This window comes from Mustela erminea, chromosome 21 (genome assembly GCF_009829155.1).
Source record: "Mustela erminea isolate mMusErm1 chromosome 21, mMusErm1.Pri, whole genome shotgun sequence".
NCBI lineage: Eukaryota > Metazoa > Chordata > Mammalia > Carnivora > Mustelidae > Mustela > Mustela erminea.
In genome coordinates, this window is record NC_045634.1 from 25,437,661 (window position 1) to 25,454,151 (window position 16,491).

The window sequence follows — 16,491 nt, forward strand, 5'->3', positions numbered from 1 at the left end:
TGGACCAAAAGCAGAGGACATAGGGGTTCGGGCACTCTTCCCCGTCACTGTGTCTGACCTCGGGATCTGAGTGTGCCGTGCGCTTCCTCAGATGTTTATGGGAGTGGACGGTAGATTCCCCTCTTTCCTGGGACAAACCAACATTTGATTTCCAGAAATAAAATTCCTACATTTTCTTACATGCCCTCTAAAAGTCACCCGTGTTAGTAAAGGTTGTTCATGATAAGAAGTTTCACGTAAAGGATGGCAGATTTTTCCAGAATGTAAGGTCATTCTGTATTTGGCTCTCCCGGGTGCACCTAATGCTAGAGGCACATAACCCAATTACATAGGGTTCTGGGCGTCCTTAATTTCGTGCACTTTTGGGTGGACTTTCTTTAACTTTGTTTTGCTCCTGTGTGTTCCGCAGGCAACCCCAAAGGAGCACTGATCACTCATGGAAATATAGTGAGCGATTGTTCAGCTTTTGTGAAAGTCACAGAGGTAAACTTCGGGGGTATCATCATCTTCCTTCATGTTCCTTGGTTGGCATGAGGCCTCAAGAATGAGAGCGGGAAAGGCAGCCCCACTGTGTCAGGCCCCTGCTGTATTGGAGGCAGAGTTAAGAGCTGAGCTTTAATATAGTCTAAGGTCACCCGCCCTCAAATCATTTTCATTGTGGACCTCATCCCCCAAGTCCTGTGTGTGACCGTAAAGCTAAGTTGACAGACAGAAGTTATTACAACTTGTATAGGGTACAAATTTATTTGGATACTGTCCTATAACTGTTTCTGCGACAGAACCAAGAAGAAATGACTCTCTTGTGCCCTTATCCACCTACTACTATTCCAGTGCGGGGAAAAGAATTTAAGTGGACAAATGAAATCTTAATGGGACGCAGAAGGTTTTTGAATTATGGCTCCTTATTGCAGTTGACTTCACTTCCATGTTACGAGAAAGATTAGAGCCTTGACCTTTAGTGTTTCCTGTCATCTTAAAGTTTGCTCCGCTCCTCCCCCGCCCCGGTGTGTCCTCGTCCTCTGGGTGGCCATAACAAAATCCCGCAGGCTGAGGGCCTTAAACGACAGATGTTTATTTTCTCACAGTGCGGGAGGCTGGAAGTCCATGATCAAAGTATCAGCAAATTCGGTTGCTGGTGAGGGCTCTCTTCCTGGCCTGTAGGTAGCCACCTCCAGAATTGTGTCCTCACCTGCTCTTTCCTCTGTGTGCCCAGGGAGAATGAGGGAGAGGTTTCTGCTGTTTCTTCCTCTGCTTGCAAGGACACCTGCCTGTTGGAGCAGGTCCCCCACCCCATGATCTCATTTCACCTGAATTACCTCCCCAAGGGCTCCATCCCCAAATCCAGTCACATGGGGGATTAGAACTTTAACATGAATTTGGGCAGAGGGGGTGATACAATTCGGTCCAAGCACCAAGGATATATTTCAAACTTGAGTTTTAAAAGTCCTTCTCAAACAATATAATGCCTTTCCCTCATAACAGTGTCTGAGAGGGTTCTTCTGTGAGCCCTAATTTTTATGACCGGAGCCCCCCATGCTTAATGGTTTTGGGGAATACATGTCTTTGGTGGCTACGGAAGACCTAGCTCCCTCCTGCCTACACCCACACTTTCTTAGTCCCAAATACCTATTTTGGGGGCATATATTTCATAAACAATTCAACATTTAGCACCTCACCCAAGTAGAATTTTAATTTCCTAACTAGCCTTCGAAGAAAACTTAAAATACACTCCTGGCTCACTGAGGCAAATGATTACAAACTTGGTTTAAAATTAATGATACAATCAAGGGCATTCTCAACTTTGTAAAACTTCTAATCTTGCTAATGCACATTTTCTTTTGAGTACCAGATCAAAAATTGAAAAGTATAAAAATTATAGAATCTGACTTCTCATTATATAAACAGTTACCTCCTGAGATGAACTAGTTGGGATGCAGATCACACTGGAATAAAATTAACCTAAGATTGTGGCAGGATCAGGCTATTGGGTTTGCTCCGCACTGGTGGGGGTTGGGCACGGCCTGGGGGCAGTTGCATAGGCACCTGACTGGCATGGTGGCAGCTGCTGGAGGTCATCTCTTACTTTGGCCAGAATTCCTTACACATGAATAACATGAATATTCCCTGTAAAACCCTCACTATGCCTGGTCCTAAGTAAAGACCATTCGTAGCCTTGCAATGGAAACCAGATATCCAGCTTAGCCTCGATGCAGAACTCTATCACAAATCAGCATTTTATAGGAGTTGGGGCCAGAGGAGAGCTCTTGCACTAAACAAATCGATATAGTTTTCATGGGGTATGAAGCAGGCCACTCAGGTAAAGATCTTGATCACACTAAAATACTCAAAATGCATTTATACTATAAATGAAAAGAGCTTGGAAATCAGTTTCTCTTATCATCCCTCCTCCTATCCCTTTATAACATAAAATGCTATTTTATGTTGGAATAGATCATCTATTCCCACAACATAATATGCTGTGTTATGTTGGAATGGACCTTTCATTTCTTACTTATGGTGGAATTGAGTTTGCTGGGCAGTGGGGTACAGTAACTTTGGAATACTAAATGATTAAAGCACATGATCCCTTAATATCCCAATTTGGGCAAAATTTTCCCTGTTCGGGCTAAAATCCCGAGTGGGTTTCCTTTGTCATGAGGAATGACCTCCACTCATAAAAAGCATTGCCTTTTCATTTCCATCCTTCTGTGAGAATTAATGGCAGATTGTAAGTGAAAGCCACTTTCTCCTTAGTGTTAAGGTATCATGTGCTCTGAAATAAAAATGGGAAATTACTGGGAATCTTAACGCTTCTCTGCTTGCCGGTGTCTTTGCTTACAGAATACAGTCAATCCTTCCCCAGATGATACTTTGATATCTTTCTTGCCTCTCGCCCATATGTTTGAAAGAGTTGTAGAGGTAGGCCTTGTTTTGTTCTTCTGCGCGCGCTTGCTTGTTTGTTTGTGTTCTGCTAAGTTGTTGTGTTTTCCAGAAATCTCTTGACTTGAATGCCAGTGACACACACATTTCGTTTTTACCACTTGCACACATGTATGAGCAACTGATGCAGGTAAGTTTTCAGGGCAGAGTGTCACCCCCAGAGAGAATTGTTTGCACGGCCCCCTTTTAGAAATGGCGCTAATTACTTAAAAAAGTATAAATGTTGCGAGGAGGGGGAGTGGTCTGAGTATGTGAACTTTAATCATTCATTTAAAAATTGGAAGCTCAGGCTTCTGTAGGAGATGCACCTGGGCATGATTCCAGAAAGATTAACTGTCAAGGTAGAATTTTTATGAATGCCATCCTGCAAAGCTTCATGAAGCCTCTGCCTCTGTAAAAAGCTGCTGGTTTTCCTTGGGGTTGTTCATACTGTACAAGTCCGCTTACGATTCATTTTTTTCACCAGTATTCCAAGTGCCCTTGGAAAAGTAGGATGATCTTTAGCTGACCTTAGCCTCACCTCCCTTTGTACGACAATGTGACAACAACCATCTCTTTAACTTCTCCAACAATTTGGATCCTGTACTTTAGGAAAAAACCGTGGGCACCGTCCATTCATTTAACAAATACTTATTGAGCTCCGGCTGTATGCCAGGCACTGTGCTGAGTGTCAGTGACTGAGACTAATCGAGAGGTGACTGAGAGCAAGTGGCCCTTTGATCGGCTGCTGGCCCGTAGGGTGCACTTACCCTAAAGGACCAAGGGTCATGAGATCCCATCTTGGGTCTGTTACCTCTCCTCCTGTGCACCTCAGGAGATCTTGTGAGTTTCCAAAACGATCTCAGACGGGCTGATAATGGCCCATGTATGCCTAATTGCAGTTTGGGATGTGTGCCTGGGAGGCAGGCCATCGAAGACAAAAGCCCTCCTCGCCCAGCTTGAATTTTTAAACCATGAAGCAGGCTGGGCGTACCTTTCTAGTGGTTTCTGCTTTCAAGCCTGAGACCATTTGTACTTCCATGGCATCATCTTTTGAATCTCTCTTTCTCTTTAAAATTTAAAACAGCCAGACTGTGGGTCAACTGCATACGGCTTGCCGGTGCGGTTTGCATCTGGTGGGAACAAACCCATGGAGTAGATCATAGCTGAATGTTAAGCCACTCTGCTCTTTGACACCCCAGTGTCCCAGCTGCAACATAGTCAGTGGCTTTTCAGACATTTCTTTGTGAGATTCAGATTTTTAAAAATGAGACTGGAACACCCTTGGCAAGTAGCCAAGTTTGCAAGTTGCTCTGTTGTTGTTTGGAGAACAAATTAGGCCTAAATTTTCTAGGCAAGTGAAATACTGGGATTACTTAACACCCTGTCATTCACTCACCAGCTGTTTATCCTAGAGCTGAAATAGCAGAAACTCCATGATCATCACTAAAAACAACGTCATCTGGTCTCTTACCAGCTCCTTTATCTTCAGGGTGATCAAGAGAAAGACCACACTTTGATGTTGTATAATGACCAGGGAAGTCAAGAATGTTTTTTGAAAAGTGACCAATGTGTAGGAACTTCGTGGTTTCTGGACACTGCTCCAAAATGCTAAAACAGAAGCCTGTGTGTCTATGTGTATGTTGTGTGGTCCCTGCTTTGATGAAGACATGGGTGTTATTTTTTTTTTCCTACGCTAGTGTGTAATGCTGTGTCATGGAGCTAAAATAGGATTTTTCCAAGGAGATATCAGGCTGCTTATGGACGACCTCAAGACACTTCAACCCACAATCTTTCCTGTGGTCCCTAGACTGCTGAACCGGATGTTTGACCGAGTAAGTTCCAAGGAGCAGCAGAGTGGGGACAGAGCACTGGACAGGGAGTCCAAGACTTTGGTTCGAATTGGGCCAGCCAGATACCTTTTGTACACGTGGTCTCGCAGAAGTGTGGTTTATCCATCAGTTAAACCAGAATGCGTTTATATCACAGAACCATTGGTGAGGATTAGAAGAGAAAACACATGAACGTACTTTGTAAACTGGAAGGCCCAATACAGGTGGAAGGTGGGAGATCATATTATTTGTACCATAAACACTTTAGAGCCTCCATTTTCTCATCTGCACGATGGACTGTTGCCTCCTCCCCCTGCTGTCTAGCTCATAAAGTTGCCAGTTGCATCACATGAGAACTATAACTATGAAATGGTTCTAGAAATTGTAACGTTCATACGCACTTAACATTACTTACTTAGCCACACGGAAAGAAGTGATAAGCCAAGCCAGGGATGGAGAGACGGCCAGCCCCTTGGGGCAGGGAGGTCTCTGTGGACGGACCACCCATCCTGGGTGAGACCAGCGTGTGGCACGAGCAGTCTTCAAGGTCAATTTGGATGGGGTAGTTTTCATGTTCTTTAGTGTAAGGCAGGGCTTCTGTGATCTAGGAGAACCTTTGGTGTTTTTTCTTAATGGTTCTTTAAAAACAGCTTGACTGAGATATATAATTCACATTCCATATAATTCACCCATTTAAAGTATAAAATTCCAAGGTTTGGGGTATATCCACAGAGTTCTACAACCATCACCACAACCCATTTTTATCACCCCAGAAAGAAACCCTGCACCTGTCCGGGAGCTGACCTCTACCCCCTTCCACTCCCAGGCAAATGCATCTGATTGTTGAATCTGTAGATTTCTCTATTCCGGACGTTCATATGAATGGAATCATGTAACGTGTTCTTCCGTGATTGGTTTCTTTCACAGGTTCATCTATGTGGTGGCACGTGACCCTACTTCATCCCTTTTAATGGCCAAGTAATATCCCACCGTGTGGCTACAACACATTTTATTTCTCCTTTCACATATCGGTGGGCATGTGGGTTGTTGTCACTTTTTGGCCATTATGCATAATGATGCAATGAACATTTTCATTTCTCTTGGGCACTTACCTAGGAGCAGAATTGCTGGGTCCCATGGTACTTCTGGGTTTAACCATTTAAGGAACTACTGGTCTATTCTCCAGAGCAACCGTGCCATATTACACTCCCTGCCCCCCAGCAGACGCTGAGGGCTCCAGTTTCTCCACATCTTCACCAACACTTGTTATTATCTGACTTTTCGATTCGAGCCATCCCCATCATTTCGTAACTCTCTTTTTCCTTGACCCGTCAGATTTTTGGGCAGGCAAACACCACGCTGAAACGGTGGCTGCTGGACTTCGCCTCCAAGAGGAAAGAAGCAGAGCTCCGCAGTGGCATCATTAGAAACAACAGCCTGTGGGACAGACTGATCTTTCACAAGATACAGGTGACACATTCACAGCTCTTGTCTGCCGGGGGAAACTCACTTGGCCTTTGGAGTGTCTGTGAGGGCTCTTTCTTAAAGCGCGGTATGAAGCTGAGAGAGAGGAGCACGTTTTTAGTAAACCAGGTACATTTCTAAAAATTAAGGACAAAGCCGATACTTAAACCTCAGTATCCCATGCAAACCTGAACAACATAGTAACATGGAGAGGCAGAAAAGGATTCAGGGTATTGGAGACTTTCTAATTTTTTTATTTTTTATTTTTTATATTTTTTTTACTATAAGTCAATTAGTCAACATATAGAGTACATCGTTAGTTTCAGGTGTAGTGTTCAGTGATTTATCAGTGTAATTTTTTAAAAAAAGATTTATTTATTTGAGAGAAAGAGAGAAGGCGTGCAGGGGCAGAGGGAGAGGGAGAGAGAGAATCTCAAGCAGACTCCCTGCTGAGCACAGAGCCCGACGTGGGGCTCCATCTCACAACCCCGAGCTCATGACCTGAGCCGAAATCAAGAGTCAGGAACTTAACTGGCTGAATCACCCAGATGCACTCAGCCTTTCTAATTTTTTATTTTGCTTTCCTTTTCTGCAACAAGTATGTTATGATTGACGTCGTTTTATAGGCACGTGGGATTAAGAATATGGAATAATGATACTGTGTCCCCCAAAATGCCCCAGATGTGGTGGTTACCTCCAAGCCCACCACAGTCTTGTTCTAATTCCTTCAAAATACCTGCAGGTAGAGGTGTTGGCTTGTGTTGTTAGAGAACGGGGTAGCCTCAGGGGGCAACCAGCTACGGCCAGGCCTTCCACTTTCAAACACCCGAGAGTTCTCTGTGCGGCCTGCAGAGGAACTGGTGGATCCGGGGACTGGGTTTCCAGAAGGGGTCTTTGAGGAACCCACCCACGTGCAGCCATTGGCCCCTCACTGTCTCCCCTCTCTTTGCCTTGCAAGTCGAGCCTGGGAGGAAAAGTCAGGCTGATGATCACAGGAGCTGCGCCAGTGTCTGCCACTGTGCTGACGTTTCTGAGAGCAGCGCTCGGCTGTCAGGTGAGGTGGGCGTCCCTTCTGCTCCTTATCTCCGGCTTTTGCCAGCCCAGGTCACTCTTCTCCACAAAGGCATTCTTATAAGCGGGTGTCTTACTTTGGTTTGGAAGAGCACGTTATTCCCAGGTTGCTTGGAGACAGGAGTGTGTCTGTCTTGTCCCCTGGGCAGGAGGTAATGTGTCTTTGGCCACCACAGACTGGGGGAAGTACCAGCCAGGAAACTAGCCTTTCATCAGGCCTGAGGGGATGGGGATGGGTTGCAAGTGAGGACCTAACCTGCAAACCCTGGGGAGAACCTGCCTTGAAGGGCACGGGGATGCAGCAGGGACCGGGTGACTAACAGGATAGGTGTGGGGCACAGCCATGAGCAGACAGAGCGAGTGCCTTCCTGGGCAGGTCATGTGCAGTGTGACCTGTCAGGCCATGTCAGTGTCCCCCTCACCTGTCTGCAGGAGGGCAAGTAGAAGATGACTGTGGACAGCGGCCAGGGTTTCGGATTTGGAGGGAGATCTTCGGGTGCCGTCGTAGTAGTTCTGAACAGATTTTTAAAAGAGACATGTTGCCACAGTTAGCCGTCACTCAGGAGTGAGAAGAACGTCCTGATCTGTGCCCTTGCAGAACAGTGTGACTGTTCTCTTTACTAATGTCTCGTCTCTTGCTGGTCCAGTTTTATGAAGGCTACGGACAGACCGAGTGCACCGCCGGCTGCTGCCTGACTGTGCCTGGGGACTGGACAGCAGGTACGAGCCGTGGGACACTCCTTATGGGAATCCCGTTATTCCGATGGGAATTCCTGGAATTGGGTTTGTCCTTGGTCCCTTGACCAACGGAATTTCTGTGTCTCGGGTGATCAAGTCTTGGGGCAAATGGCCTTGTAAATCAGGGATCCTCATGGAAAAGGGCTGCTGTGACAGAGCGCATGTGCTTGGAGGACCAGACGGAAGGCGGGTGGTGGTAGAGATTCACCTAGAATCTGAAGCTAACAGCTGAGGGATGAAAGCCCTTTGCACCGGGTTCAGAACATTTGGCCTCACAGAGCTTTCCGGGAATGGATTTGGGTCAAATTATTTGTTGGTAAATTTGACTCAAGTTTACACTGGGTGCTGGGCTGGGAGTTGAGCCCACAGAGAGAAAGAAAGATGTCATTTCTCCCTAAAGGCATAAGGAGAGGCAGATACAGAAATTACCCAGTGGAGCAGTTATCCTTGAGCACGTCGGTGGTTTCATCCCAGGAACGTCGTTGGAGCCCAAGTCCTTGGGGCCCTCTGACAGGAAGTGATTGTTGGTGGAAAAGCACATAAACAGTGTATAGGAACTTACCCAGCCAGAATCCCACCCCAAGTCTGACCAGTGGTATATTCTACGCTCTGGTAGGCAAATGCCGCTGATGTATTTGCTGTGGCATAAATGTGAGCACCGTCTGGGAACTTGGATTCTTGTGTCCAGACTGTAGGAGCACAATTCTGCTGGGACTCGTACTGACGGTCTCTGAACCTTCTTCGTGGTTTAATTCTTAACTACTGGTTCCTTACCAGACTAGAGAATCCGGAACAGTGACCTCTTTACACAGACATTATTAAAACATAGAAGGAATTATTTGTGTTGCTCTTAAAACCCATCTCATTTCTATTGTTTGTTTGGAAAAAGACAACCCAATCCTAGCAACTTCTGGCAGGAGAGTTGAGCTGAGTTAACTGTGAGAATGAGATTTTTATTTTTTAAGGTTTTACTTATTTATTTGAGAGAGAGAAAGAGATAGAGAGAGCATGAGCAAGGAAGAGAGGGAGGGGCAGGGAGCCGGATGCGGGGCTCCATCCCAGGACCCCAGGATCATGGCCTGAGCCGAGGGCAGATGCCCAACCGACTGAGCCCCCCAGCCCCCCCCCACCATCCTGTCTTAATAAACTTAAATCTAAAACGTGTTGCCCTGTACTTAAGGAAGTGAAGACCATCTTGGTCAGAACCAGGTGACGTCGAGAGAGTAATCCAGTCGCCAAAGCTGTGTGTTTTCTCCTCTCCGAGGAAGTAGGGAGTAGAGAAGTCTGAGTGAGGGAGATGGGGCAAACAGTGAGCACAGGCCGTCAGATCATAGGAACCTGGTAAAGGTTTCGGAACGCTTGCTTCCAGGAATTTATAGAAACCCTCACAGTCCACAGCCCGAGTACTTCTACTCTGAAAAAATAATTTGGGGCCTCAAACTGGGGAAAGGTCCTAAGAGCCTTATGAATGTTTGTCTCTATTCTGGAAATACACTGTCTGTGCTTATTTACCGGGGAGACGGACTGTCGTCGCTGCAGACAGACATTTACACCAGCTGTTCTCCTCCTGAGCGGGCCTGTTGGCCAGAAAAGTCATTTGGCTTAAAGATAGTAGGAGTCCTCCTGGGAATGATCATTCTTTTATTTACCACGCAGGCCATGTTGGCGCCCCAATGCCTTGCAACCTTATAAAACTCGTGGACGTGGAAGAGATGAACTACTTGGCTTCCAAGGGCGAAGGCGAGGTGAGTGCCCCCCCCGGCCCACCCCCGGCCCACCCCTCGAAGTCGTTCACCCACACTGCCATTCCCCCTGATGGTTCGGCCGCTTGCCGGCAGTGTCACGTAAGGCCGCCGAGCTTGATGTTCTTGGTGATCCTGGATCAAACCGGCTTCTCTTTGAAGGTACCTTATGTGGGAGGGTACCATGCATGTCTCTTCCGCCAGACACCGCAGGGACTTGGGCTCGAGACCGTGCAAAGTCTCCTGTGCCCGAAGGCCTGGAGCATAGTTTCTGACAACTCATGGCCCTGGAGGCCTATTAGTGAGCCACTGGCTAGTGGAAGGAAAGCCTGATGACTTCAGAGCGATTTCCTCCTCTTGGGGGCTTTGAGCCAGAACCTCAGGCAGTCATCAGCCCTACAGCTTGACTGCAACTGATGTCGTTAGGGTAAGGGGACCAGAGGCATTGGATGAACCTCCAGGGTCCCAGTGTGGTTCCCTGCTAGCTCCCTCTGGATCGTGGAATTCGGGGCTTCTCACTAAAGGTTGAGATACGTAACACACACACACACACACACACACACACACATTTTCTCCATAGAATCCACACACACACACACACACACACACTCTTTCTCCATAGAATCCCCCCCACCATAAATGCTCTTAACAGATCACCTTTGTCCCCCACAGTTCTCTCAAGATGTCACTGACATACACGCTGTATGCGTTGAGAGTAAACGTCATAATGACTTACGTCCATCAGTGGTGGAGTGATTACTCCCCCCAGTAAGTCTCCTTCATAGTCCATCATCTCACAGAGATACAAGGAAAACAAAAAAAACAAAAAAAAAAAGATTTTTTTTTTTCCCCCTTGTGTTGAGAACTCTGAAGATCTCATCTCTTAGCTGTTAAATACAGTCACAAGTCTGTGTGGGCGGAGGTCACTGGGCTGTACGTTCAGTCTCCGATGCCTACCTGAGTCCTAACTGGAACCTTCGGCCCCCGCCCTCCACTTCCGCCCAACCACCCTCGCTCCCGATCTTTCTCTCTTCAGGTGTGTGTGAAAGGGCCAAATGTATTTAAAGGCTACCTGAAGGACCCAGCAAAAACAGCAGAAGTTCTGGACAAAGACGGCTGGTTACACACGGGGGACATTGGAAAGTGGCTTCCGGTAAGCTCTCCCCTCCCCCGTGCGCAGATACTTTTCTTCCGCCCGTTGCTGTTGTGCGACCTCACTTTCCCCTTCCCTGCCAAGGCGGGTAGCAGGGAGGCTCTTCCATCTCCTGCAGGGAACAGCTTTATACTCATAGCGTGCCTGGGTGGGTTTTCACTTGGAATGTAGCGAGTAGGTTTGGTTTTGATGCGTGACATCAATTCTGATGGCTGCTTCCCATTCGAAATCCAGAGAGGATGGTGTATGGCTTTTCTGTATCAGTGCTGGGCCTCCACGTGAAGGCCTTAGTTCCAGAAGGTACAGGGTACATTGTGGTCAATGGCCAGGAAGGAGGTGTGGTGGGCAAGAAGTCGCGAGCATGTGTGTTTCTTAGGCTTGCCCTCTCCTTAAAAAGAGGGTAAGTGTCCCACAGGTTAGGCCAACGCCTTTGAATGTAGTCTCAGAATTATTACTGTAGACAAAGGCCGGGGTCCGTCAGAGGAGGGAAAAGAGCTCTAAGAAACCACAACCGTGGGTTTGACCAGTTTGGCTGGCCGGGACCAGTTCGGAATTGCTTCTTCTAAGTTGTCCCCGTGTTGAACTGCTATTACAGAAGTGGCGTAGGCCAGTTTTATCATTGCATGGTTTTATCATTGCATCGTCCCATTCTTGTAGATTTAAGGTGCGTGAGACTCCCAGAAATTTTTACGGATTTGAAAAATGCTCCCCCTCCCCACCCAGCTAATTCAGACTTCAGAATACCAAGGTGCTCCGAAATACATTAAGTCCCTTCTTTCAAGTTCAAGAGGGATTAAGCGTCAGTCCAGTTCTGGCTTGGGCTCTTGGGAACACATTTCATCATCACCTTGACCTCAGTCTGCTTCTTGGGGACGTGGTGTGGGACCAATGTGCCAGAACCAGAGAAACTTCCCTGCAGCCGACTTTTGGAACCACAGGAAGGCCCCCGGGGGTGGGTTTTGACAACCAGAGGGGACACGGTGGCATTTGGCACGTCCGGTGCAGGGGTTGTATCCTTCCCACAGTCCCAGTGTGGGCCTGATGGACCTGCCCCAGGGCCCAGGAGTGAGCCCCCCCTGCCCCTCCCACCCACCCCCTGACAGCACCCCCCCTCCCCACCCTCTCATACACAGAACGGTACCTTGAAGATCATCGACAGGAAAAAGCACATATTCAAACTGGCACAGGGAGAATACATAGCACCTGAGAAGATCGAGAACATCTACGTGCGGAGTGAGCCTGTCGCTCAGGTGTTTGTCCACGGAGAAAGCTTGCAGGTACGCGCGTTCGGGGCTGTGAGCCGAGTCGCACGGGCGTGGCCGGGGCCTCAAACTCCGGGCATTTGCAGGGCAGTGGAAGGTCTGTAGTGAGGACTGAATTGCCTTTCTCGTGTGACGTGCTGGAACATTATCGGGGTTTGCTGCTTGGCATTTCTCATCCAAAAAATTTTTCTCTTTAAATCCCATATTTTTATTTCACCTAGAGTGTTCTGGCATACCAAGGGCAGCTGGATAAGGATACTAGGGGGTGCGTAAAATATGCTTCTAAATTTAAACTATGAAAGGAAATATTGATGGGTTGATTATAAGAAAGTTTAGAATTTTCAACATATTAAACCCATCGTATTTGTGCTATGTCTCCAAAATCGTGTGTGTGAGCAGTGGGGGTTGTGAGCCAGTAAATACGTACAGTTGAAAACCAAGGTCAATATCGTAACGGAACGTCTCATTGCCAAAACGTCAAGTAGATGGTGTCAGGGAAGAGAAAAGGGCCTGGTCCCCTGAAAGCTAATCTTTTTATGAATCTTGAGACTTTTAAATAGTTGTTGAAGAATAGTATCTTATAAGGAATGCACCTGTTTTTCTTTGAGAGTATACCTGCTTTTCTTTGACCTAGAATCTTTTTTTTTAAAGATTTTATTCATTTGACAGAGAGAGTGCAAGAAGGGGGAGCAGCAGGCAGAGGGAGAGAGAGAAGCAGATTCCCCGCTGAGCAGGGAGCCCGATGCGGGACTCGATCCCAGGACCCTGGGACCATGACCTGAGCTGAAGGCAGAGGCTTAACCCACTGAACCACCCAGGCATCTCCCTTTGACCTATAATCTTAACATACCGTTGACTTTTAGTTACTTTTATTGTTACTAAATTGTAAAAAATGCGGTGTTGGAGATCTAAAAAAATGAATCTATATAAATTTTTTTCTCTCTTTTTTAAAGCAGTTACTTGATGTCTATGGTCTCACTGCTTATTTGACCCTGTTTTATTAAACTGTATACATGCACACACACGCGCGCACGCGCTTGCGCACAAAAGTAAAAAATTAGGGTTTCGTTAGATTTTGATTCCCAGGGGTCCTTTTTAATATATTTAATTGAAAAATTTCTGATGCCATCTGTATTTTAGAGCTGGGAGCTCTTAACCTGGGCGCATTAGACTGCTGGGGCTGATAATATGTTCTGAAGGGAGGGTCTGTAACTTCCGTCAGATCGTCCCAGGTTTCATGCAGAATGACAAAGAATTGTTATTTCAGAACATCTGGATCAAGCCACCTAATAACTCACTTGTCTGTGTTAAAGGCATTTCTCATAGCAATTGTGGTACCAGATGTTGAGACATTACGTCCCTGGGCCCGAAAGAAAGGATTCGAAGGTTCCTTTGAAGAACTGTGCAGGAACAAGGTAAGGCTCGGGAGTTGTGTGGTCGGCTTCCTCGGACCTTGGCTTGGCACAGGGCGTGCCTTCAGAGATGCCAACACAGCAAGCCTGTCGTTTTCTCACCTTCCTAGGATGTCAAAAAAGCCATCCTGGAGGACATGGTGAGGCTTGGGAAGGATTCTGGCCTGAAGCCATTTGAACAGGTAAGATTGACGTCATGGAGCCTGCACCCCTACAAAACCCATCTCTGAACTGAGGATTTTGTATGAATAAGTATGGAGCACAAGAGGACCTAAAGAAACCCACGAGGAATGACAAAGGGCGAGCTTTGGCCCGGGGAGGGATTTCTATAACCAAGGGCAGGCATGCTCTTCCCCTGGAGGTCAGGATCCAAGCCTGGGGCCTGTCCTGGGAGCAGCTCCTGCCCCGTGTTGAGCGAGCCGCTGGCCTGAGGCCCAGGAGGGACTGGACGGCCACAGGGTCTCCATCCTTTCCGACCAACATGCTTTAAGTCCTGGGTTCCGTCGGCCCTAGGTTTGCTTTAATGGCCTCATTTATTTTCAGGTCAAAGGCATTAGTCTTCACCCTGAACTATTTTCCATCGACAATGGCCTCCTGACCCCAACAATGAAGGCAAAACGGCCCGAACTTCGGAATTATTTTAGGTCACAGATAGATGAACTTTATTCCACCATCAAAGTTTAATGCGAGGACGAAGCCGCCCACCTCCGCCGTCTCCTGGAGCTGCTGGCCTTCACGGCGGTCATCTTGACTAGAGCGCGCATAGGAAAGGGAGCGCCCATGTTTGACTTGTGCATTCGGGGTTCTCGTCATAGGAACATTAGAGGAAACGGAACACTGCCTTACAGTCACCTCCTGTTGCAGACCGTGTTTATGGTGATACACAATTTCCTAAATGAGCCTTAAAATTGTCAAGGGGAAACTATCCATGGGCTAAGTTATTTGAGACTTCCTCGGTATTAAAAAAAAAAAAAAAAAAAAAAAAAGACGGGTGAAAACTTTTGTCTCCCTGTTTTTCTAACTAAGGGTTTAGGACTTTGCTATTTCCAAGATGTCTGCTACTTGCTGCAAATCCTGCAGGTGTTCTGCTGCTCTGCAAAGTACAGTGCACTGGAGGGAAGCTGTCCCTTAAAAGCAAGGACTGTCCCAGCTGGAGGACGTCACAAGTGGACCAGAGATTCTTTCTTAACCCCTGCCCCCTCCCCTTCCCCGCCTCCCACGCGCCCCGACCTGGTCTCAGAGCGGCCGTGCTTCTCCACGGTCCCGGTCCCTCTGATCCCGGAGGAGCAGAAGGTTCCCGGCGAAGGAGAGAACAGATCCCGCTCAGACCAGCACAGGCGCCGGGTCTCCGATGAACGGCTGCTCACCTGAGCGAACGGCTTCCGGTGCCCACAAGAGCAGAATGTTCTCAGACCCTCTTCTCCAGACCCGATTCCCTCCTCTCTTACCGATCGCTTCCCAGGGGTTATTAAAAAATCTGCCTCAGACTCTGCAGTGAAGACAAGCATTTCAAGAAGGAAATAATTACCTGGATCGACCATGCTCAACTGTGACGCCTAGTGAACTGTCCCCCTTGATCTCCGCCGAAACAGTCATTCTTTGTGATGGCCGACGGATTTTTAATGTGGTTTTCATATCAAAAGATTGTGTTGTGATTAAGTGGTTTTCCCCACCCCCGGATCAATTCTCAGGCAGGGCATGTCTTTAAGCCTATTAAGGGAGTAGGTACGCTTGGGCACTTACCGAAATGGACAGTGAGAATGAAGGCTCTTACAGTGCTACCTGATTTTTATGAAATGTGTTCGACAAGCCAAAACTCTAGCGTGTAGAAATCTGGAAAACTCATCTTCTGGGATTCACTTCTCAAGGGATTTGTTTTGTTTTGTTTTGTTCATTTAAAAGTTAATTTGGAAGTTAGCTGCATTTCACTTTGCTGCAAGTCTTTGCCACGTGTGACCGAATGAGGTTTGTCCTGTACACACTGAAAGCAGCTGGTTTGGGGTTTGTGAGAGTCTGTGTCTTACCTGAGCACGACAGGGTTGGCACTGAAGGGTTGTCACCGTAGTAACACTATTGGGTAGCCTAACTTCATCCGTGTGTTCTTCATTGCACAACAAGTCAATAATTTGTCACCTTGGGGTTTTGAATGTTTGCTTTAAGTGTTGGCTAATTTCTATGTTTTATAAACCAAAACAGAATTTCCAAAAAACAATGAAGGAAACCAAAATAAATATTTCTGCATTTCAAGGGAGTGAAGGCTTCTCTTTTCCTGTCAGGGCTCCGGGTTGGGTGCGCACAGGCACCAAGCGGGAAGGACCCTGGGCCACAGACCCGTCCTCCCGCGGCTTCCCTGACACCCGCATAGGGTGACCCGGGACCTCAGGGTTCTCTGGCAACTGCCCTGCTACGTTGCACGGAAGAAAACCATGGTGTGCATAATACGAATATTCTTGGAAATGCAAATTCTTTGCGGGGAAGCTCTGTTTCCGGAGACATTGGCTGTAGTTGGTGGTTCTGTGGGGGATTTAATTCTGTGTATTTTAGTAGTTCTCTTACTAAGCACTGTTCTAGAAGATGTCTCAATTGCAGCAGCCAACCTGTTCTCTCTCCTTTTCCTCTGGTCTCCACGCTACGCTATCATCGTCAAGATTTCCTCTTCTGTAGGTGTTCGCCAGTCAGTCCCGGTTTCTTAGGTAGTCTGTGGTGTTGAAATCCGCCTCCCTCCCCTAAATCTCCTGTTTGGTGTGGAGATGTTCGGGTTCTTTCCTCTAAAACTTAAGGCCTGTTCACATATCTCTGGTGAGCCATTCTGCCTTTCATTTGAGTTAATAGTTGTCTCCCCTTCTCTCCCTCTTCCCCTGAGCTGAGGGAAGTGTGACGTCTTCCCACTGGGCACGA

The 16,491-nt window shown here is 47.2% G+C and overlaps 1 protein-coding gene across 6 annotated transcripts in view; it reads left to right on the top strand.

The window, feature by feature from the left end:
- ACSL1 (acyl-CoA synthetase long chain family member 1) overlaps nt 1-15,844 on the top strand; it is a 70,234-nt gene extending 54,390 nt beyond the window's left edge. For 4 of the 6 annotated variants that reach the window (XM_032328802.1, XM_032328801.1, XM_032328803.1 and 1 more), the window contains exons 10-22: nt 410-483; nt 2,842-2,919; nt 2,993-3,070; nt 4,620-4,754; nt 6,087-6,221; nt 7,174-7,269; nt 7,934-8,006; nt 9,681-9,769; nt 10,803-10,919; nt 12,053-12,196; nt 13,495-13,596; nt 13,704-13,775; nt 14,137-15,844. In XM_032328802.1, coding sequence (XP_032184693.1) covers nt 410-483; nt 2,842-2,919; nt 2,993-3,070; nt 4,620-4,754; nt 6,087-6,221; nt 7,174-7,269; nt 7,934-8,006; nt 9,681-9,769; nt 10,803-10,919; nt 12,053-12,196; nt 13,495-13,596; nt 13,704-13,775; nt 14,137-14,277 — 1,334 coding nt within the window. In that variant the 3' untranslated portion in view covers nt 14,278-15,844. The remainder of the gene's footprint in view (nt 1-409; nt 484-2,841; nt 2,920-2,992; nt 3,071-4,619; nt 4,755-6,086; nt 6,222-7,173; nt 7,270-7,933; nt 8,007-9,680; nt 9,770-10,802; nt 10,920-12,052; nt 12,197-13,494; nt 13,597-13,703; nt 13,776-14,136) is intronic. The other 2 variants (XM_032328805.1, XM_032328806.1) reach the window with 2 other exon arrangements.
- The last annotated feature ends 647 nt before the right edge of the window (nt 15,845-16,491 follow it).